Below are 25,976 nucleotides of genomic sequence, written 5' to 3'. Positions count from 1 at the left end.
TGTCAAATTTGCCGGGAACAATATTTTCACCCAAACAAAACTATCAAAGTATAATTAAACGTGCATAATAACTATTTCCTTGAAGTTTGGTTCCATTGAAGTCGTCAAATGATTTTGCATGATTTTTTATTTAAAATGTTCGATGATTTTTTACACATAGAATATAAGAGAAAAGGGTAGGGACATGTAAACTGCCTCAAAAGTATTAAAGATTGTGTTAATGATAGCAAAAACATAATATTTTTATTGAGAAAATAAATAAACACACTATTGTTCTGGGGTCTGTCCTATAGAAATTTAGTTTTAAAGCAATCACATTCTCTCTAATTTTCTGTAAGACATCTTTGAATATAAATCACGATCTCCAATTCTCAAAACGTCCATTGCATACGCGCGTTTGCAATCCAACTCCTAATCCGGGACACTTTCCACGCATCATGACACAGTTGTCGATATTAAACATTTGCCCATGCGGAAACGGACGGCCTGTAAAATAGAGATGTTATACTATTCTTCCGGCTAGCCGAAACAATAGACACTCCGTTTTGTTAACATCTTGAAGTTGGTCATTTACTTTTCTCTTATTACAGCATTATTTTTTAATGCAAATAGTAGAAGAAATCTACATTTGTCGACTTGATAAGAACAATGTCCCTTTGCCAAAGAAATGGAAAATAATCTGCTTTAATAGTGATTTTAAAGCTTGTGATTTATATCCTTTGTCCTTGATACAAACATATACATGTAGGAGATGCGATTTAGAAGGCTGATAAAAAGAAATTTCTTTTTTCTCTCTTGCCTGTTTTTACGTAGTAAATATTGCTGAAAATATAAATTAAAAGAATTCACGAGACAGTGCCAAGCGATAAAGGATGATGCAGTTTGAAAGATAATTATTATGTAACAGAGTATATATATATATATATACGCTGTGTTGCATATATTAAAAGATTAGATATATGCATTTGTAATAGCACAATGTAGTAGTCGAGTAGAATACAATCCTTAAAATTTTATGACATGCTTGAGATTGCATGCAATAATTCATATTTTAATTCTTTAAGTAAATTTCTACTGATAGTGTGTTTCCTAATTTCTTATTACTTAACATTTTGTTTTAATCTTTGCTTTGTTATGAATAAAAAGAGTTTACTTGTGAAGTATGAGTTGTAAAGTTTGCTAAAAAGAAACTTGTTATTTTTTTCTCTTTCATTTTTAGTTTGCTATCTTTGCAAGAAAAGTGATAAAATTCCATCATTACCTATCAGCAACTGTAAATGTTATTAGTATTTTATCAAATAAACATTTAATAATGGGATTGATCTCAGCATGTGATCATTCTAACAACAGATTTTACATAGTTTCGTGATCATTTCATTACTGATACAGTGTACTTTATATGACACTGTACGGCATCCAATAATGAGCAAAACCCATACCGTATAGTCGGCTATTAAAGACCCCTACATGACAAATGTAAAACAATTCAAACGTAAAAACCAAACCGCTTTATCTATGACAAAACAAATATGACAGACAGCAACCAAAGACAATCACTGAATTACAAGTCCAGGATTAGGATAGGCACATAAACAATGGGAAGGGTTAACCTCAACATCTCCCTAACCAACGACAGTGACATAAAAACAAACTATAAAAATCAGCTGCAAATAGCTTTACACATCAGATTGATTATTAGTGTTTCATTGACAGAAAGTTAAAAATGTCTTATATTATTGCGCAAAAGATTATGAAGTCTATTCCAAACACATCTGGTTAATGAATATTCACCTTTGAACACCAAAAAAAAAACATGAACAATTGACGACTAAACAAAATTAATAATATAATGTCAGTAATGAATAATGATACAATACGATGAACAAACTAGACAAAGTACTAACTGACATTTAGTCGTCATAAATCTATTATTAGAAACAAACTTTGGATAATTGCTTATTCCAGAATTTTACAAACTTTTATCATTAATTTTACATATATTTAAGTTTCAGTAGAAAAAGATAATTATGATGTATCATTGTGTTGATTTTTGACACAGATAGCAGTTAGTTTTGCATAGAATTTTGCTACCTGGGTATTCCTTTCATTGAAAAAAAGTGCTATATTTGTAGAAAGAAATTAAATGGCTTAATGAAACGGCCATAAAATATGTATTTTTGATGCACCCCGTGTTTAATTTCTATTAGTAGCAGATAGAAATAAGATCAGAATGGGTTGTTCAAATTATACAAAATGTGAAAAAGTTATACCCTTCGTCTTTCCCAATTTCTTATTACTAAACATTTGTGTTAAGTGATGAAATTTTGATAGCTTTAAAAAAAATAATGGATATAAATTGAATCCGTGTGATTTAATAGATACTTTTTACGTAAATCTATGAATTTCTTAATTACTTTCTGAATGTATTTCTCTATATATTATATTACCGAATTGTAAAAATGAAATATTTGCCCTGGACGTAAAGCAACCATCAATCAATCAATCAATCGAATTGTAAAACTTATGCGTACTACTTAAATTCATTTTACAGAATAGATCACTCCTATCAGTCACACTCATTTTTGAAATGATGGTCGTTTAACTGAAAATACTTCACATAAATTGCTAAAAGGGAAATAAAGCGATTGAAGTGAAATGAAATCAGACATGTCACCGCACATCACTATTAAGAAATCCAATAAATACAGTTGTATTTTATTCTGTATCATTTTTATTTCTTCTACGCAAATATAAAGAGGTATCAAAATACTAGCTTTCAATATTTGCTAGTAATCTTCAATGAAAAAAGCGTCAAACTCAGACATTGCTAGAATAAAGAAATCTCAACTAACAATACAAGACCGAAAGATAAACTTTGCCACAATATATGCATAGGCCAAAATACGACAGTTAAAATAGGAAAACGGAAATAAGTTCACTAAGAACACATGAACACTCAATTTTGGACAACAAGATCTCCATATAATTCTTGGATTGAAAGATATTTGACATATCCTTCCCCGCATGCGACACCCGTTTGATCGACCACAGATAATTTGTGCATAACTTTGTCTCTTTTTTTTTTAACAAAATCAGATTTTTCTCTATATTATCCATGTATGTCTTTAAAAGTCGATCTGCACATATATATATATATATATATATATATATGAACAGTTTTTATATTGTAACGAAAGGTTAGAACATAACATATACATATGCAAGATTTTTCAAACATTTTAGTTGTGGGGTCGAGAGCACAAGCTCCTTGTTGGTAGATGACTTCACTCTCTCTAACCGAAGTCGTGATTCCATCTGATAAGATAACATTCTCAACCATTCATAATTTTGTTTTTTAATCATTACGAGAATCGGATGCTGCTCGGCCAAATATAGACAAATCCGTAGCAGAATTTCCAATTGTGATTGCAAAGAACAATAATGTGCATTATTGAACCGCAGAGTTTTATTTTATCGGATCATATTCAAACAATACAGATTATAACTTGCCAGCACTTTGATAGAAAACAGTAATGCGCAGTGATGTATCACCTATCACATGAAAATAAAAATAAAAATTAAGAGGTACTGTTCACTTTACTTTGAAATTATCTCACACCAGGCACATTTTCTAAATAACTCATCATAGATATCAGGTTTAAATTTCTTCAATCTTTACACATATGTAAATACTTATTTACGATATTACAGCTTCATATATGTACTTTAAGTTTTAAAAGAACATTTTGGTGCATTTCCGATCATGCAACCAAATTATGAAAAATTATTTTTGAAGTAAGACTAAGCATTGCCTTTCAGATTCAAACAATAGTTTAGTTAAGAATGTACTTCGGTGCATTGTTTTGTTACAAAACATGTAAAATTTACAACATTGTTTCCAAATTTGGAGATAAGAAATTCTGAATAGAAGCATAACTGTAGGAATCTACTGATTATTAAACTGCATAAATACACACACAAGACTTTAACGTAGGGGTTTTGGTGTGTTTGCTTTCTTGGGATGAAATACAATAATGAGACCGTCTATCCCATTTGAAAATTTGTCAAATGTGGTTTTATTGACTGACAACCCATCTGATAGCGGCTTCATCCCCGTAAATAAAAGTCAATACAACTTAATATTTATTGACTTTCATTACAGTTTAATGTAGATAAGTGCTGTCTACAAAATGACTACTCAGGTTTATTAAGAAGTCAATCTCGACCATGTCGTTATATAGCTTTTTAAGACATATTTGTACTAAACATGGGGACAGCGATAAAATACATTAATGTTTCCTGGATGTAAAATGTCACAGAGACATGTAACTAACATGCCCTCCGAGTGTTTACTGTCATGAATCGGTATTATTTACAGTTTTAGAAGTGCAGTATACTTAGCTGTTAAGAAAGATTTATTAAAGAATTTACTTTCTTAAATTATATGTGAGGTAGGGTCAATTCTACCCGTATTTATTGCACTCATAAGGTCAAATTCAGAAAACTGGTTAACCCACTAGAATTCGGATGTTTTAAATATCATCTTTAGTGTTATTTGGTGCTGCATATTGCTATTGAATATAATATTGCAAATTTGTCAAGTTGTTATAAAATATTGAATCGAAAAGGACATCTTTAACCAATATGAAATAATGACAATATACATTGTATAGCCTTCCTTAAATAAAATTTTGGGAGTGGAATCACAATAAAACCTTCTTATACATGATTTTTCTAGATTATTCTTTTTATATATTGCCAAAATCTTTCAAAATTGCAGTTATGATCTATGTTCAGGCATAAATACTTTGGTCAAATGTTCGAAAATAGCCCAAAATATGTTAAAACCTAAAAGTTTGCATTTGAATGTATAATACTTTGAATTTTGGTCAATATTGAAGAACTTTCAGAAAATGGCCCTGTTCTGGAATATATTCAAGGAAAATTAGCATTACCTCTTGAAGATATTATACACGAACTTTAAAAACAATGTATTCTGTTTTAAATAATTCGTCCGAATTTTTCATAATTATTGGCACCTTAAAAAACGACCAATACCTTTCAGAGGTCTAGCTAGTATTGACGCAACGACGCATTTGCATACATCCACAAAAAAAAAATAAAAAAAAAAAAACCGGAAGAAGGTCCACGTACCAATTACATAAAAGATTACATATTATGCATATCAGCTGCAATGCATCAGTATTGGCACACATTTGACCGATTAAACATCAAGTACCATGTTTGACAAATGACAACTATTTCATTCAGTTCAAAAACTTAGTTAAAGTGCATGTCAATAACTTTTTAAGGGTTACTTACTTTTGTGAGTACTTTTTAACATATATTTGCGATAATGATTTAAAAAAAAAAAATTTACCTTTTTCATTTTCAGGTTTTCTTACATAACAGGAGATTACAGTAAATGCGACTGCTGTCTGGTTCCAGATAGACAGTCATTGTTATAAATGAGGCCGTTAGTTTTCTCGTTTGAATTGTTTCACATTTTTTCATGTTTATAGCTGACAACTAGTTTACTGTACGGGTTTTTCTCATTATTGATGGCCGTACGGTGACCTATAACAGCGTATATCTATGAACCTATATAGATGCATGCATCCAGGTCATTTCTCTGCTGGATAGTTGTCTCATTGGAAATCATACCACATCTCCTTATTTGTACAGCCATGATTATTAGTATGTGAGGAATATTCATGAGAAAGCTTATGTTTTAGAACCTGTATATCCTAATTACATTTTTCTTTCAAAGGAAAACGATTTACTGACATAGTAGAAAAGAGGTAGAATGTATATCAAGGGGTCAATACCGATATCATAAGTCGAAGAAAAACAACACCATGACCAAAAAGACAAACAATAATTTACGAAACAATACACCAAAAAACTAACGACTGAGCAAAATGAACCCCATCAATGACCGGGGTAATATCAAGTAATGTTCCGGGAGTGTAAGCAAATCCGGTTCCAATAGTGGTACAATATAATATTTGCTACAATAATAGTAATATTGCTTGTATACACATAGACAGACCTGAAATATGTGCAAACTATTTTTCATTTATAAATGTATCTCTGGATCTAATTGAATGGTTTGATGTAATTATAAGAAAAGTATAAGAAAAGTAGCAATTTTTGTTGTAAATCACACATAGTTCTTTGATGATTAGGTAAAGTGTACTTATATATAAATTGACAGGAAAGTCTATAACTGTCTCTATAATTGTCTCCGCATGATTTAAGGTGTGAGATTTCAACAGTTGAATGCTCGTTTTTCAGTTATCAAAATTAATGTTTAATCAGTCTGATAAAGTCATTTATTGTGTAACTTAAATTTTATTGACAAATTGAAGAATTTACAGAAACGAATATCAAGTGATTGTCAATATTGGAAGGTATATCGTTTCATTTAGAAAATATGGCGAAGACTGTAAATGAATCGAATCTTTCTTGATCGGTGTTATAGCGAAATAAAGGAGCGGTTAACTTCGATATGAAATACTCTTCCTAGAAACACGCTGACCACCCCTGCTTTAAACATTGTTTGTTTTCGATGTGCCTAATAGCTTTTTAATGGATTAGACCACTATATCCGCATATTGTTTCAATGTGGGTTTCCATTTCAATAAGGATGTTACAGTCAGACTTGGATACACAAAAAACACACACTACATATTTGACACAAGCCGTCCAATATGAATAATATAAGACAATCCGGGTGAAGTTATGTGAGGCAGACGAACAATGTTTCATGTGTAATCCTTTCTTCGAAGTCGTTTTTGAAAGCTTGAACTCGAGATTATCGTTTGATAGAAGTAATCTTTCTCTACAAGATGCATGCGTTCGTAAGAATTACAAAGAATGCTGAGGAGAAGTTATGATACATTGATATAATTGTTCATAACTTTAATATTTAATATTCAAAAATATGTAAACTTTATAATCGAGTTAGTTATATGCTTCGGTATGATTGTATACGAATGCTGCAAATAATATCTTGGATGACTTCATGGATGGAAAAGATTCGTCAAACAATTTCGGATGATTTTTTTAGTTGTTTCTGTTTGTTTGTTCGATCTGTTTATTGTTTTGTTTAGTTAGTTTAGTTATTGTTTATTTTGCTTTTCTGTTATATTTTGGAAGAGTTTAAAATTTGTCATGTGTTAATATAGAAATAAGGAGATGTGGTATGATTGCCAATGAGACAACTATCCACCCGAGTTCAAATAAAGTGGAAGTAAGCATAATTATGTACCACCTAACGGCCATCAACAATGAGAAAAACCCATACTGTATAATCGGCTGTTAAAGGCTCCGACATGAAAAATGTGAAACTTGAGTCTTGTTTAAATGACGATATAAGTAACAGTGACAGGATTTTAAAAATTTATGGATTACTGCTGCATAGTATTTAAGAAATTATGCACCTTTTCAAGTATTTGATGTAATTACCCAATTTTATGAAAATTCACCTATACAAAAGGAAATGCGAGATAAACGTCAAATAGAAAGCAACAAAACGACACAAAACCCAAAGGAAATACAGAGGTGCGTTTGTATTCATCATGAAGCTAGTCCTCCACGTTACTTTTAAAATTTAGTTTAACGTGAAATCAAAATATAAGTACGTATCTTATATAATATATAAGAGAAAAATAACGCAAAATGTAGTGCTTAAACTGACATGGTTGTTTGTCAAATTAATGAGATAAGTTTATATATCTGACAGATCATGTTTTCCTGATACTCTATAGCATGTCTATAGATATGTTTTAATTAACCGGTAACAATGACGATCTTATTCGTATTCGTAGTAATAAAAATTAAAAGAACAATACATTGTCGTCATTAACGACGCTTATCGATGGTGGTCGTTTGTGAAACCGGTAGGATGATGGGCGGTATTGTCAATTATTGTGCTTTATTCGAAAACTTATCTCATTAAAACTTTAAATCGGCATGTACAACAAAAACAAAAATAAATGTTTCCAGAATCGAGCTTTATCAACACCTATAACGTGACCAATTATCAGTCGACTCTTTATAGAGGTTATTGTCCTTAAATGACGATTAATTTTACAATTTTTGCTTATTTAACTTGCAAACTATTTTAAAAGACAGAAACTGAAAATAGTAAAACTGATCAGATAAACAAGATGCCAATATAACTGAGTAATTGAGATTTAATTTAGTAATTTTTTTATACCTGAATCAATGTCCCCAATCAGGATGAAATATAAACAAAGAACCATAACACCCTTAATTCCTGCATGCACCTTTCCGGAGTTTTTTAGTTGAGAGAACGAGAAAGGATATTTCCAACAAAGTAAGAATTGAAAATGAAACCAATAAATACTTTCCATTTGACACAAATATTTAAAAGTTCAAATATTAATCTAATTCGTTTTATATATATATACATCATATGTTCTTGTTGAACATTCGTGTACACATGACACACAAACGTATCATTTTCGTACCTATAGATAAACACAGCAGTTACAGTGACATTGTTCATTCCTTTTCAAGCCTACCTGAATTCATTTCTTTCGTCATCCCCTCAATCGCTAAATAGCAAATATTAGCAAGAGTTGACGAAGGGTACATCTTATTATACGTTTTAACTACATGTAATTAAATCACTTCAAATTGTACAACTCGAAAATTAAAATGTTACTAATATCTTTTAAGCTGTTCAGAAAATTTTACATATTTTTGCAGTAATTGTCATACAACTTATCTGTAAAATATTTCTGCTCTTTTTTAATTTACAAACATCGTACTTGCGTGTTTGTAAATTTTGTATAGTCCTTTTTTGTGCTAATCAGGTCACATGAATGGCGTAATCATTGTTATGATCAGTTGTCTACCCTGAAACATAAAACCTTTCTTAAAAATGAAAGCTTACTCTTCTGTATACTTTATTTTCAAAACATTTGTTCACAAAATATGCTTTTAAGTTTATCGTACACTAGATTTTGCAAGATTTTAAGCACACACCCTTGCATGACTTAAACCGATAAATATTTTAGTTGTTACATTTGTACTCATGTAATTGAATTACAGTGATTCATTTAATTTGTTATTTTTCACAAGATAACTGCTTTACGGTGGACTATAAAAGATCTAGAAATCACTTAGTATAATTCAATCTGTTTAGAAAGCAATATAATTATATGTTTTACTCTAATTGACAATTTTCTTAAAACAAATACGTGTAATCGTGTAACATAATTATCATCTTCAACAGAGAAATAACTTTATTCCATAAATACTGCTCTGTGAATCGAAATTTATTATCAAATCCTACATTTTTTTGTAAAGTTATCTGTATATAGCATTCACTCTTCCAGCAATTTTATCTGAGCGTTTTTTTATTCAAGTACGTGTGATATAAGCCTCTTCTAACTTTAGGTAACGACTCTCTCGGTCCATTGTTGGGGATGAATTACTTGAACTTCGTGAATTTCTTACGTCTGAAGACTGAAATCGAATTCTCACATTAGGCACCATTTTAGATTTAGGCTTTTTAACCCCATTTCTGTAATTCCTTCCTCCAACATTGTCATTGAGACAAATATCTGACTGTGTATTATCAATATTTGAGTGTCCTCTAGAACTCTGTGATCCGGTGTGACGCCATGTGGACAGCATAGCTGTTCGAGTGTACATAGTGCTGTCTGTTCGACTTAAGGCATATTTGTACCAGCATTTTCGGATCTCTACATGAATCTGAAAATGAAGTTTACAAAACAAATTTAGTATATACCATATACTAATAGTTCTTAAATAGTTTGATTAGCCTTTATTTGCGAAATTGTTTATTATATCCTCACTGTTCTCCATTTTTTGTTATATAGCTTTTCAGTTGTTTCGGTTCTTATAAATCCTTGGCTTTCAAATATTCGGCTTTGAGCGTTTCTGGTGATGGTACATTCAGAAAAGAGCGTCGGATGCATGGAATTCATAACGTGTTGTTTTCATATTTTTTTTCATATATTCATTATTGCTCAGTGACAGGATAACCAGAATGAATACAAAATTTAGGCAATATTTGTGATTTCCATAATTATTTTCAACTCTGTTTTGAAGCGTAGACAGTGCAAAAAAATAAACCAGCATTCTTGAACAGACAAACCTGTATTTTAGGGTTGTTTTCCCTGTTAGATACTGTTCAAATCTGTCTCACCACGACTTTTTAGTGTAGCATTATATTGGTTAACGGTTTGACAAAATTTTTTTTTTAAATCAAGAAACTTATTAACAAGTATGATATTTCAAATATATTAGAAAAGTGATTAATATCAAATCCTGTTATTTCATGTTAAATGCTTTTGTCAAAGAATATATATGTATATATTAAACAGATTAGTATGTAATCACATAACTATCCCGATCGAGATCTTAGTGTATTTTGAAGTTACTGGTGTTGATTATATGTAATGTCTTGGGGGAGGAACTGACCACAATATTGTAAGCTGTTGTCAGTATAACTACATTTTGTATATTTACGATCCAAAAAATTAGGTCTGAATATACTTATACTTATAAACGGAAAACAAACTATTTTGTTTACCAAAAAAAATTGATTATGAATTAATTTATACATTTTATTTGACAATTATTTTGTGTTTTGAAACATAATTTAATTGACAATACAATCCTCTGGTCAATTTTGTTACCAACAATTATTGTAGAGTCTACTTCAAGATCTTTCGTAACGGCATACTTTTAAAACCAATAACCATTTACTTATCTACAAGTCAAGAATAGACTATATATTTGCCTTTACGACAGCATAATAAATCAAGTACCTCCTCATTCAGGAAGCAAAATACAATGGCCAACAGAAGACCCTGAAATGTAAATGAAAAACAAAACAATTATATCTTTTCAAAAGACTATAATATATACATAGAAATCATTAGGTTAAACAACCCCATTATGTATTACTGACAATTTTTAAACTCATATACATTTATCGTTTACGGAATGGGTATGTTACACGTTTATCGTGTGTGGTGTTGGTATGTTTCACATTATGGTGTGCGGAGTGGGTATGTTTCACGTTTATCTTGTGATGAGTGAGCATCTCTTATATTTCATGAAAAAAATGTGTTTCTAGCATGTCAGTTTTATATGGTATTTCAAATCGCTGTTCTTAAGCTTGTTTCTATGATATGGTTGACACATTAGAAAATAACGAAAACAAGTACTGTCGATGAATGCATTTTTTAAACAGTTAACATGACAACAAAACGCAACTCTTCCATTAGTCAGTATTTAAGATGAATCTATAAAAGTGAATATGAAGTACCACTTTATAGATAATTAAAAAGGATGAATTTACGTCAAATAACTTTGTAAAGATTTATAGTTTTTCTTTTAAAGACAGAGATCTGCATTCGATGTACTTTTTATTCAATCTTAAAAAGATTACTTAATCAAGATTTAATCAAACAGTTTGACTTTCCTTGACAGTATGATGTAATGTTGTAGTGGTTCTTAATGCATTTTCAGTTTAACTCTATATCTATTGCTCTTTTCGAATATTCTGACACTTAGAAAAGTAAGGTATTTTGGTCATTGTAGTGATGACGTTTTTAAATCCATGACATTTAAGAATAAGTATGTTTTATATATTCTTATAATAAATCATCATATCTTAATTAACCTAGACTTATTTCGGGTACGGAATTATAAATAAACGTACCTGAAAAGAATTATAAAACATTTCAGCATACATAACTACTACATCTCTTTCTTCGTTCAACTTTGGATTATACAGAAATGAAAATACAATATAAAGGACCCCAAACAACGGTATCAGAACAACTATGAACTTGGACAGTTTCCTAGAATTAAAAGTTTAATTAAGTAATATTAAACATTTAAGTATGATAATCATTAATAACAAAATCATATTATACAATTATAGCCTTTGTATGAGGTCGATACGAGGTTATATCGACCTAAGAGAAGCATATGGACTGAGGACGAAGTCCGAGGTCGATATGCTTCTCTGGGTCGATATAACATCGTATTGACCTCAACCAAAGGCTACAATTGTTATATTATTAATCAACAACTATTGCATGAACAATGTAAAATTGGGGATTTCTAGAATCTATTTTTAGTAACATGCTGTATGCCCTGTGCAATATGCTGTTTTTGACCTACGAAAAGCTAAACACAACAGTATTGGCGTGCAAACTGAGCAAATACAAATGTACATGTGATCAAGTTTTAACGAATCACAAATCCTTAAAAAAATTCGATTAATAATATGATGCTATATGATTTAAAAGCAAATGCACTAAAAATAGATTATACATTATCAGTTATAACAATGGTATTAATAGCACCCCGTTCCCCCCATATTAAACCTATCCCTAATAAAAAATAATCCAGTAGTATATTTAAGCAAACAAGGGAAGTAAATATCAAAGCGCAATCAAAAACTCTTAGTTGAAGAAAAACAGACAACAACATGAATAAAATACATGAACAGATAAACAACATTTCATCCAACACACCGTAAACTAAAGACTTAGTAACATAAACAGATTGAATTTGAAACAAACAAATATGAGGATTTCTACTACTATTGTTTTATAGAAAACCATAAAATTTAATCTTATGCGTAAGCTTAATGGTACGTATCTAGCACATACATAACCCATTGCTATTAATTTCTCAAGTTTTCGTCAATTCTTCTGAAACAAAGTCATATTTGTAGCTGACTATACGATATAATGAGTTTTGTTCATAATTGAAGGCCGTGCGGTTAACTATAGTTGCTTGAATTCGCTCCATTTGGATTCTTTTTGATAGTTGTCTCATTGATACTCATATCAAATCTCCTTATTTTATATATATGACAGGAATACGTTATGGAAGGTTTTACATTTAAACAAAAATCATTCACTTCCATTTCAGCAATAACCAATAGGATATTTCCTCCTTTGTAATTATGAACCAAATATCAACTTGATCGTTTGTAGACCTTTTGCTAAGAATGATAATGGTGTGCTAATTGAGTGGCGTAAACGGTTACAATTTCATTATCTGATTGAACAATCTTCTGAATCTGTCTTTATCGTTTCTTTTTGGCAGAAAGTACAAGGCCAAATATTATTTTCACTTTATATTGATAACGATTTGGTTAACCACTTACAAAAAAAACCAGTTTGTTTCGTTCATGGCGGCATTGATAGATATATAATACGAGGCGACAGTAGTTAACCAATGTTCTTTACTCGTAAAGCTATTTGGAATAAACCAATGCCAAGAAACTCAGGGAATCTTATTAACTCCTAATGACGCCAGACCGGAACAGTCGACTAAGTAAGCGTCTCCTTATATGCACGCATCATCAGCTATGGCGGTAATGAATACGTATATGCTCCACTTTGAAATAAATTATAAAATTTTTTTTTACTTTATTGGCCTACTACAGTTTTTTTTTTATTGTTGCTACGATTGGAGAGAGAGAAACACCAAACAAAGCAATTCCATGGTAGCAATATTGATTAGAAGGGCCTATATGAAGAATACTTTTCAATTTGCTTGAATTGATTGATTACAATTATTATTTTTATATTTTTATCTGGTGGCCACACTGTTCCTTAGAATCATACTGAACTTTGGAGGAAATAAATATTCATAATTGTTTAAACAAATAGATAGCCCTGACCAATCAAAGGCATACACAATTTAAGATTTGAGTTCCCAATCTTACAAGAGACTCAACGAGATTAATTCTTTAAGCTTTTGGGTATCAAATAAAGATACGATGATTTAAAATTAGGAAGATCAAAAATTATTATTATCCGTTTTAGCAATATAGTGTACAAGATTATTAAGGTTTCATTTATTATATTTAAATGTATCTGAAACTTTGTGTTGCCAAATCTTCTTGAAGTTGAAGTTTCTATGAATGATGATTTTAAAAACTTCTACAAAGAATCCCATTGTTCAGCTGATTGTGTCAGATACAAGACATCATGATTCTTTTTTTATTATTATGACTGATAAATTTTAATTCTTCTTCTCTCGAAATCTACAACATCAACAATTTTCTCTTGTTCTTGTCGTCGAATTGTAACATTACGGGTTTCCTTTTAGAATATTTTTGTTTCTCTTGTATGAATAAGTTTCAAGTGACCGTCTTTTGGGTTGTTTTGTTAGACATTATTGAAATTAAAAATTTTGGATTGAAGCTTCATGAAGATTCAAATCTTATATTTGAAAATGAAAAGTGCAATTGTCCTGGTTTAAAGATTAACTTGTTGGTTAACTTTGTGTCTTTTGACCTGTGAATAAAAATATAGTTACTAACAGGCAGACTTGCGGTGAATTTGTATTACAAAAAGAATTTTCTAAGAGGTCTTTGGCACTTTGATTCAATAATACAATATGATAATGTGATCGATTAGCAGAGATATTGCTGTTCATAAGTAAATGACATCATTCTACTTCAACAATCTAAACTAGTTGTGGTATTTAGAATATGCAAGGCGACTACCGAAGCATAGCTTTCCCTGAAGAATTAATCACATTACCGTTCCAGACATCACTTTATAGGGAATAGCTAATTGAATTTATGGTACATGATAGCAATTTTAATGTTTTATCTTTCATGTAAAATATAGACATTTCAGAAAGAAACACATTTTAATAAAGACAACGCGACCAGTATTAATGAGATTTGTATATAATTAATCATCAAAGGGCACTATGTGAAATTAGCTCCTTTTGAGAAAACGACTAGGTGATGTTTCTTCTCATAAAGTTGTTACTTCAATAGATATAGTATTTTCTTATATTAATTGTTACGTCATTATCAACCTGCTATATTCGATGACTATCAAGAAAAATCATATGGCATGAAACAAATTCGATAAGCACTTTGCAACATCTAAAATATTGCTCAGGATTTGGTGTACTAGTCAGTACGCACTCTTCTATATAATGAGCAAACCCAAAACCGTATGTATTCATAAATTTTTAAACAAATAGATAAAAAAAAAAACCATCGTGACTGGAATAACGTAACAATGGTTCTTCATTAAAAATTTTTATTCCATTTCTAATGAAAGTTAATAAAAGGCCCCGAAATGACAAACGTGAAAAATTCAAAACAGCCTCATTTATTAAACAGTAAACGCCAAAATTACAACAGGCCGTAACCAATGACAGCCACTGAATTACAGGCTACTGACTTGGGACCGGCACATAATGAGTTGGCGTTAAAATGTTTGTTAGCGTTCAATTCTCTAATACGGGACAATGGCATAACAACACAACATAATAACAAACCGTAAACACGAGTTAAAAAAGGACCAAACAAACATCTCCGTAAAAACAAATTATGGAAAGGTTTTAAGTCGGAAATCATAGTATAATTTTCCCCGGATGCATCTGAAAATACATACTAAGAAGATTTCCAATTGTGCTATTCATATTATAATGATGTAAAGCCAGTTCTCCGAAGTAAATTTCCGCAGCATAATTTGAGAATTCTTTGTTATATGAAGCACAGTAATCATCAAGGTAACGATATGTGTCAATATATTTTTTTATTAACAGAAATTAAGACGAATATTTCCATCTCCGTAGATTGACCATTAACTGTTATTCATACAGGAACAAGTTGTAATGTGCTTAGTCAACATGAAAAAAATAAGTGTGCTTTTAAAAGTCTATTTTATAATCTTGTATGAGCAAATACAGTTGTACTCTGTAAATTTCTGTTATCACGTCATTTGTAGTATGCAATGCCCAATGAACTAACAGAAATAGGCAACTAAAATACAAACGAAAGTTTGTCGACTAGCTTCCTGCTTCTATTCATTCTGTGCTGTCGTAGTATATTTAATTTAAATCAAAAATGTGTCTCAAACTATACAAATCAATGCAAATCAATTAGCATATAATGGCATCTGTATAAATTGATACTCAAATTGTTTCGTGACTGACAAGGAAAAACTAAATTCAGAAACATGTGTCTTTTTGCCAATGCCAAGAGAAACTCAAAAGTAGAAAGTCACTTAATGAATGAACATCCAAAAAAGCAATCAATATTTTTTTAATGGGAAATCGACTTTCAGCTTAAAGACTGCGATAATACAAATTATTCCTAGTTTGAATTTAATCTCAACGAAAAAAGCCAATCCGATTACGTTTGTAAAACCATACTAGGTAACCTTTTACAAAAAAGTTATGCAAAATGAACATAATCATATTTTTATTAAAAATGATGTACATGTAAAAAAAATAATGTTCACTTTAGTAAACAGTAAAATAACAAAAATACCGAACTCCAAAGAAATTTCAAATCGGAAAGTCCCTTATCAAATGGCAAAATCAAAAGCTAAAACACATTAACTATCAAATTCCTGACTTGGTACAGTCATTTCATTATGTAGAAAATGGTGGATTAAACCTGGTTTTATAGCTAGCTAAACCTCTCACTTGTATGACAGTCGCTTAAAATTCCATTATATTAACAACAATGTATGAACAAAACAAACAGACATAATAGGTAAAAATGTCAAACATAGGGATACAGCAGTCAACATTGTGTTATAATCTTAATCATTATAAAAACAAACAAATATGTCAACAAAGAAAAACAAAAGTAAAGCAGAGCTAGAATTGGAGATTCATTCACATATCACTTTTCACAATAATTGTTCGCGCCAAAAAATTTACGCCTTCGAATTATCGCATAAGACAATTAATGCCCGTTATACTTCATGCGATGAAAATGATGTGAGTACTGTTTAACATGAAATCTAAACATGTTTTCTCGTTTGAACACGCTTTCATATATGTAACAAATGTCATTCTGCTGACCAAAAAAGTCTTTATGTTCGGTAGTATTGATGAAAAATAAGTAAAAATAACAAAAATACCGAACTACCAAGGAAAATTCAAAACGGAAAGTCCCTTATCAAAAGCTCAAATACATCAAACGAATGAAAAACAACTGTCATATTCCTGACTTGGTACAGGCATTTCCTTATGTAGAAAATGGTGCATTCAACCTGGTTTTATAGCTAGCTAGCTTGTATGACAGTCGCATAGAATTCCATTATATTGACAACAATGTATAACAAAAATGTTTAGAAGTTCATTAAAAATATTAGCAAATTTAAAGCATCAGCAAATAGGAAGAAATCTGAAAAGTGCTCAAATATTACAACTCATCACTGTCAAGCTGCAGAACACATACTAAGTTATTCTGTTGAGTAGTACTGGAGATTTTTGTGACGATGAATTTAAGCTCGTTCAACATATTGAATATTTAAAGTATCGGTAAACGGACAGGATATGTCTACCAGATCAGAAAGTGCACAGACGTTACAAATCATCAGTGTCAAGCTACTGATCAAATATGAAGTAATTATTTTCAGCAGTTCATGAAAAAAGTGTGACGGAAATGTTTGTTTGGCGAACGGACAAACGTACGAACGGAAAAGGTGAATGCAATATCGCCTCCATTCTCAGATAGGGATATAATAACTTACCTAATCTTTCTACTGCCAGTTACTCGCTTATTTGTATGTACTCTTTTATACAAAACTCTCACTAAATCAACGAAGAAGATAAAGTTCACCTGTAAAAAATGCAAATTGCAAGTCAGTGAATGCTAATGACATTACATGACCGTCACGCAACAAAGACAGGAGTAGCGTCGTTACTTATATTCTAAGTGATGTATTGGTTTCAAACCAGTTCAGTATGTAATGCAATAAGACACTAATTGGGCAACATAAATGGTTAATTCGGAGAAGTATGTGAACAGGCAAATAAAGAGAGAAAAAAGGGATGAGATACCAATTGCAAGTGGGCAATAAAAAACAATAAGTCGATTAAATACAGACAAGAACTTTCCTAAGAAAAGGATAATTCGTCTTGTTTTTCATTAACTTTGGTTTAAAGATATTCATGAGAAATTTTAGGGTCTAAAATTAGACACTGACGTTCTCTGTTTAAACGTATTGAGGTGGGTAAATTCTTTTTGAGCATAATAATAAAATTCCTTTACAGAGAAAAGGTCTGTAAGCGATGTTTTGTCGGATCTTTGTGAAGATTAGCAAAAACTTTCAAAAAAATTAAGAATACACCCACTATAGGTTTTACACTGTTAGTCGCCATTGACAGTATACTACTGAATATACAAAAATGGCTTTAGATTCTTATTTGCATATACCTGTTTGAAAGTTTTATTAATGTAAGAGAAACTGTAATGACTGGAATAAATATAGAGTCAGTGTGAACAACTAGCAAAAACATTCTGTTTGATATTGTATTGTGTAGAAGAAAAGAGGGAGATTCAACAGTGATATTTAACCTAGTAAAGTTATAAACAAAATGACAACGCCATACGAAATGTAGTATACAAAGTAAAGAAATTATGACTGTAAATGGATACAAAGTGACTTCAAATAAACGTTGTCATAAAGTCATGTGGTGCTGAAGAATTCTGTTTGAAACAAATCATAGTTTATTATATACATCCTTCCATCCATTTATTAACAGTTCAAATATAAAAATAAGAAGATCTGGTATAAAACAAAATGGCTGTTTGTGGTTTTTGTGCAGTATATTGAAATATGCATATTTCTATAAAACAAAAGAAAAAGTTTAGGATTACCCCATTGATAAGAAGAACAGGTCCAGTGATGATCCACTGATAGTCAGTATTACCAGTCCAATTCCAGCAACTAAAAGATAAAAAGTATAATAAACAAAATCAAATTTATTTAGAATTTAAAATGTATATTACTCACTAACTTTGTATTTGATTAAATAAGTTCTTTGCATCGATGTATACTATACATATGAACAAATAAATTACTTGAAATATTCCAAATAAAACCTTGTTGTTTATATTCAAAACTTAAAAAAATTCGACTTATGAGTTGAATATCCCATAGATGTATAAACCCATACCATGTATGGGTTTATACATCTATGAATGTCCCTTTAATATCTTCCGTCTTGCTTTTAAAAGATGTGTGTTCAATAAAAATTTAATGATTTCTTTTTTGTGGCTTCGATGTTATAAATATTATCACTTACTACACGTCTTCAAGCTCTATTCTTACAATAATCCATGGTATTACAAATAACAGCGGGGTAACTGTAAAATATAATGCCATTTGATAAATAGTGGCGAATTAATCTGACCGATGTTCAAATATCGAAAATCATTTACTAAGATGCAAATTAAGATAACAAACAAACACTGGGGGGAATCGAATGAACTACAAAAAAGCAATACCAGATGCGTCGACAGGATATGAAGTGTCCACTGATATGCATGCATCACTCGCCGTACGAATTTACACGCAGTCATAATATCAAAAACGGGTTTAGGACACAATCGGTAAAATTACAGATGAGACGACTGTTCTTGTGTCTAAAGATCTAAGACTGCTAAAACATACCGCTATTGAGTTGAAACACCGACACATTGTATCGGTAAACCTATCCGTGATGGTGACTGTACAACTTATGTTGTGTTGATTTCAGTCGGTCTTCCTCATAACTTCGTTGGAACAATTTTAATGTACTGAACACATTTCAGTTAAAAAAAGTCCGTAAAGTGTGAACATACACGAGCACAATGTAATTACTGTGATACGTAAGTGAAATAAAAGAACTTTGCGAGATGTGTTTTTTCTTTTTTCATTGGAAAGGTTTTGTATGAACTCTGCTTCGTGTGAAACCAAAACAAGTGGTCAGTATTGGTACACAATTAGTACCCATTGGAATATCGACTGTTTGTTGAAATACCAATTCGCTAAATTCAACAAATATGTTGTTGATCAAAAAGCCTAGCATTTTGTTGATATCCACTTCGTCGTATATGTTGATAGAATCAGTGTTGGTGTCACAAAGTAACAACATTTTCATGACCTAAAACAATAAATTTGTATCAACATTTCCCTTTTTTGTAGAAAAACACTCTGCTTAATGAGACGATGTAGTCGATCTTTCAATTGAGCATCGGGAATAGTATTGTAAAGGGTAAAAAATAAAAAAAGTTCGATATTACTGCAAAATTGTAAAGATTGTGATTGGAGATTTTGAGTAGATCATTACAAATTGTAGGAATCTACCTCTAATTGACACTGCTGGTTGATTACACCTCATCGCAATATTTTCTGAAGGCCATATTTTACCATAAAATAAATCATTATGGTGGTAAAACTAATTAGTCCAACTTCTAGACGACCAGGCTATAGATCGTTCTTTATAAGCTTTGTATGAAGTTTAGGTATCGAGCTGTATAAAGATGGGAGATTTTCATCATCCCTTTTCATTTTGAAAACGGATGAAAGAAGTACAGATTTGTGATTTTCTAAAATCTCCTTCTACATGAATGATGTATGGGTATATGCGGGATTCCTAGTTTTGCTGTGAATTCCAAGTTCTTTTGTGATACATCCCAAGTAATGGTTTGTGCATATAAAAAAAAAATATTTGAGGCTTTGCTGGAACAACAACATATTTGTCGTGAAGAGAAGACAGGATAAAGCATCCGCAACCTCGTGACAGGGTTAGAAATCCGTGAGCTCATTGTAAATCGTAGATTTTGAAAGCGCTTCTGAATGCCTGAACGAACAGCTTTGATCCATTCAGACAAAGTGTTCATTTTTGGTTCATCTAGTTTGCGTTGTACTCCATTTTCTGACATATTCCTCAACTGTATCCCTCAGTAACCTGAAGCTCTTCTTTCAGTGGATGAATTTGGGTCTTTGTCAAAAAACTCATTAAGTTGTTCATTATTTTACGATGTCATGGATCCCAGTTAAAACATGACCAGCGGGACCAATATTGTATTAGGAGCGATGCACATCAGCAATCGGGAGCTTTGAATTTTTCATCCTTAACCGTAAAGGTCTTTAATACCCTCTTGTAGTTGAAGCAATAGGTTCGGTGTAGGTATATGGAATGACAGGTGTATTTTTATGGCCCTGCCGTCACCGAAGCTGACATTACATGTACATGTAAGTGTTACCCTTGTCCGTCCGTACGTACGTCCCAAAATTGGTTTCCGTTCTCTAACTTAAGTATGCATCAATCAAATGTTATGAAACTTATACACAATGCTTATTACTACATAACACAGATCAAGTTTGAATTTGGGTGGCGTAACTTCTACCGTTTTCGATTTATGCCTCGTTATAACGTTATATGCAAGCGGGTGCATCATATGTGTCCCATGGACACATTGTCCATTTATTTTCTTTGAAATAATCAGATATTGTTTTCTAGACAGATTTTTGATAAGAAATATTGCTAATATTGATGTCATCCAAACCCTTATCGACAAAAAACTTTGTACATTGTAGCAGAGTAGAATAATGCGTCAGATTATCTACATTGATTTTCATAGATTACGTACCTATTTATAAAAATCATATTTTTTTAAAAACTGTCTCAATTTGACAGTTTAAGAAATTAAGAAATGATTGCTTTATATACTACTGTTGCCTTTTTTTTATTTTGAAATGGCATTGGGGTGTTAAAGCGTTGACTTAAGCATAGTTCGACTGAAGCGTTTGAACACTCCAGTTAAGAATAAGTCAACAATAGTCCATTTGATTTAGAAAATCAAACGAGCAAAATAGTTCGTTTATATTGAAGACCAGAGCAAGTATTGGTCAATTTTATCCTACGCTATTACGTAATGCATTTCCGACAAAACGTAGGATGTATTATTTCAAATTAACGAAGTTCATCAACATTAAAGGTACATATTTCATTGCAATAGACGCATTTCAATAATAAATTTCCCTTCAGTGATGCTCGAAGGCAAAATATTTGAAAATTCAAAACCTATACAAACGGTCAATCTTACAATTATTTTTACAAAGAAAAGGGCAATAAAGAAAATGTATGTAAGTAACTTTGAAACAATTTAATTCCTATAAAATCAGTGTTAGGTTTATAGGTTGATATAAGAAAAAATGCGTGAGATATTTTAAATGGCAAGAGTACGTATACATATATAAATATACAAAATGCCTCTTTACACTATGAGATTGCATTCTCAGATCTTCATACTTTAACCAGAATCTCAATATTGGATATCAATGTAATAAAAACCTGGTGTGCGAACTGATTTTCTTTTAATACCGTTTGAATTAGATGTTTATTAAAAGGTTATGAGCAAATTTATAGGCTTTAAGTCTCCCAGAGTTTCGTGATTCTCCTTTTGTACTCCGGAAACCTCTGAAATACTCAACAAATTATAACTTAATTTCTGTTTAACACTCTACAGATACCTTTAAATGTCCTATTTAATAAGTATTGTTGGTAATATAGAAGGCTGAATGATTAAATTTTGTTTTTATGTGTGGTGGGCGGTCATAAACTGTTTTCGGTTTTTTTTTGTACGATTATATAATGTACCTTTAATGATTTTTCTAATTCTGTTTTTTATGTTATAGATATGCAATCATTCTTTATTTATTTGAAATGTAAGTAATTTGAAACGCGTTTTTTTTAAAGTTTGTAGAAATAAGTACCAAGAAATAAAGAAATATATCCAAAAGTCATAAATTACAATCGAATATTTAAATCTGGGAATCTTGCATACATATCTTGTGAAGGTTAATTATGTGTTCAGCTTCTAATATCTTCTTTGTAAAATTCTACGAGCAGTAAAGTTTTCTATTTTTCATTGTAAAAAATGACGACAAAGGATGCATAGCCAACAGAGAAAAGGTGAAAATACATTATTCAGTGGGTAATGAAGGTCCTACTAAAACAAGAGAAAATTCCGGGTTGGTCCCGGAAGGTAGACAGTGTAGTGTCTGCTCCATTTCTAGCACTATCATAAAAATTTGAAATCCAGTGATAAGATGGTTAACCTTTGACTTCATTTTCCGCTATATAGATGTTTTCTCACTATATAATGAGGGTCGGTTGAAAACAAAACTTTACGACAAAAGAGATGATGTCAGCTACCCAATTATGAACTTTCCATTTCTATTTAGCAACATTCCAGCAGCGCCTACATATGGAGTATATATCTTCCTTTTGATACGATATTCAAGGGCTTGAAATAACTGTTATGATTTCCATGATAGAGGGTTGCTGCTCACAAGATATATAGCTATTAAACCAAGAGTTCCAAGTGGTGAAGTTGAAATCAACCCTCGTAAATTTTATGGGCGCCATCACGAGTTGGTTGACCATTATGGAATATCTGTTTCACAGATGACAACGGATATGTTCCAATCGTCGCAACCACAATCCCGTCCTCTTTTCCTCGAATGTGACCTACCGAGTTAGACTTATCACCGGGTTCGTACTTACATGAGCAACACGACGGTTGCCATATGTGGAGCAGGATCTGCTTATCCTTCCGAAGCACTTGAGATCAAGTTCGGTTTTTGGTGGGGTTCGTGTTGCTCAATCTTAATTTTTCTAAGTTGTGTTTTGTGTACTGTTATTTGTCTTTTGGTCTTTTTTCCATCATTGCCACTGGACGTGAATCAACCTACAATCAATCAATCAATCTGTGTTTGCCATTGCGTTGTCAGTTTATTTTCGAATTATAAGTTTGAATGTCCTTTTGGTATCTTTTGCATATTTTAATTGAAATATTTCTAATAAAAGCCGTTTATAACTTCTTATTCTGTGTTCGATGCGTAGCTAATTTTGCAAATGTTTTGAATACGTCTATACAATACAGTGTGCAGGACGGAATTTTATTTTATTTTTTATTTTAAGTTTACAATTTCAATTACATCATCCGGTTCTACAACATGAAGCTCCTCTTTATAAGTTTTTTTTTATATCATAATAACAATTTCTCAATGGCTATTCGAAACTTGTTTTGATGCCAACCTCTCCTCTTTGGTCTACGGTCTACATTATGCTATATTTCATTCTCTATACTATTTCATTGTATACAATTTATTGAGAAATAAACATACTATATACATATAAATAATTCAAATTCATTCTTTTCCAGGTCAATATATCATGATACATTTTTAATAATTTCCCTACTTCAAGAAACCTTAAACTGAATTAGAAAATCCCTGCTTTCAGTAGTTCTTGAAGTATTTGTAACCGGGTGACTGGCTACTGGATTGATGATGATAACGAGCTGCAACCCACGACCGATTGCAGAATTTGGCGATGCCAAAGATGGACAATGACTAGGACTTAGTCACTTGCCTGAGAATAATCGCTTTAACTCCACTGGTATAATTAGACACAAGTCCTATGCAGTAGTTAACAATTCATTGATTTCAGGATGGAATACATGTAGTTTTACAAGTTGGGTGGATGTTGTCAGTTCGAATGTCTGACTCTCACTGAAGTAAGAACTTCAGAAAACATACTTAAATCAAGAATTTTGATAGGTTACAATTTCATTATAGAAACGAGATTATCGAATGACAATGAACAAAACATACAATTAGCACTTAAAAGATTAACAAAAGAATATAAGAAAAATCTGTCGCTTGAGTTTTAGGCTGAATAAGCGATAATTGAAATGACTAAAGGATTAATTATGCTTTACGTAAGAAAACTTAAGAACTATGTAAAGCTGTGACTTTATCTATTATTTACAAAAAGAATTATCTAGAAACAAATTTCCGACTTTGTGAAAATATACTGACACTTAATTGTTACTTATAACACAAAAAGCTTTATAAAGAAAAATAGTTACATGTTAATAAAATTACTATGACGGACAAATATTGCAAATAAAATGATTTCGATAAAATAATAATTAGTTTAACAATATAATGACAATTTATGATCGAGAAGTTTGTCAGTGAAAGTCTAAAAAATATCAGATTTAAGAAAAATAATCTTTTTTAATAATTCCAAATGAAGATGCACAATTTACACAAATTGTCGCTGTCACATATTCTTGTATTATCAACACAATGAAAAAAGTATCAATTCAAGGCATCTGAATTATCATATTTGAATACACTTTATCATAAAGAATTTTACATTTATTTTTATTTCAGTACTTCTATATTCTTGGCTTTTAAACATTTAGCTTTGAACATTCCTGATGAAGGTATATCCAGAAAATCGCTTAGATCGCATAACATTTATAAAGTGTACATGTTATTTTTATTTAGTTTCAAACTTTTATAAATTCCCAAATCTACTGAAAAGCAATGTAGTGTTTTGTAGAATTGTTCGTCTTTTCCTCGTTTTCCGTTTCTTCCCATGGCGTTGTCAGTTTTTCTTTGACATTAGTTTTGAATGTCCCCTTGGTATCTGGCTGCTCATTTTTACTTTTAGTATAAATGAGAGCCGAAAGATACCAAAGGGACATTCAAACTCATAAGTCGAAAATAAACTGACAACGCCATGGCTAAAAAGGAAAAAGACCAACAGACAAACAACAGAACAAAAAACACAGTATAGAAAACCTATGACTGAGCAACACAAACCCTACCAAAAACTGGATGTGATCTCAGGTGCTCCGGAATTGTAAGCAGATCCTGCTTCACAATGTATTTTTGATGTTAAAGAATTGTCTGACATCTAATATATTGATATGTGGATGGATTATAATTTCTTATTATACCACTTCTGAACATTTTAAAGTAAAACTTCTTTCAAAATAAGATTTAGATCATTAATTTTGTTCCAACACAAATTTGCGTACAAAGGGTAGAAGACATACTCGTTAAACAGACCAATTTTCAAAACAAAATTCATGGATTTCTAATACAGGTCATTGAAATTTATTTCAAGAAGCAAACCACACCGGACATGTAGAAAGCGCACGGAAGTACATTGTACAGAAAGGAGTTACATAATTTTAAAACCCATTTAAATGCTTCCTTTAAAGTTCTTGATAATAGTTTAAACGCAGAAAATCGCTAAATAATCTCGTCGTTTGCAGTTAAAATCTTTCTTTGTAACAGAAAATAGGATATTCATTAAAC

At 31.2% G+C, this 25,976-nt stretch overlaps 1 protein-coding gene across 1 annotated transcript in view; it reads right to left on the bottom strand.

Moving 5' to 3' along the window:
* Window positions 1-8,922: 8,922 nt before the first annotated feature.
* Window positions 8,923-25,976, bottom strand: part of LOC127730265 (secretin receptor-like) — an 81,682-nt gene continuing 64,628 nt past the window's right edge. Inside the window, exons 8-13 of the mRNA XM_052238566.1 lie at window positions 19,111-19,171; window positions 18,683-18,752; window positions 17,553-17,641; window positions 11,732-11,873; window positions 10,833-10,874; window positions 8,923-9,750 (exon numbers count right to left, since the gene is read on the bottom strand). Coding sequence (XP_052094526.1) covers window positions 9,397-9,750; window positions 10,833-10,874; window positions 11,732-11,873; window positions 17,553-17,641; window positions 18,683-18,752; window positions 19,111-19,171 — 758 coding nt within the window. The 3' untranslated portion in view covers window positions 8,923-9,396. The remainder of the gene's footprint in view (window positions 9,751-10,832; window positions 10,875-11,731; window positions 11,874-17,552; window positions 17,642-18,682; window positions 18,753-19,110; window positions 19,172-25,976) is intronic.

The sequence above is a fragment of the Mytilus californianus genome, unplaced genomic scaffold (assembly GCF_021869535.1).
Source record: "Mytilus californianus isolate M0D057914Y unplaced genomic scaffold, xbMytCali1.0.p SCAF_2, whole genome shotgun sequence".
NCBI classification, from domain to species: domain Eukaryota; kingdom Metazoa; phylum Mollusca; class Bivalvia; order Mytilida; family Mytilidae; genus Mytilus; species Mytilus californianus.
This window is presented reverse-complemented; position numbering and strand designations above follow the sequence as displayed.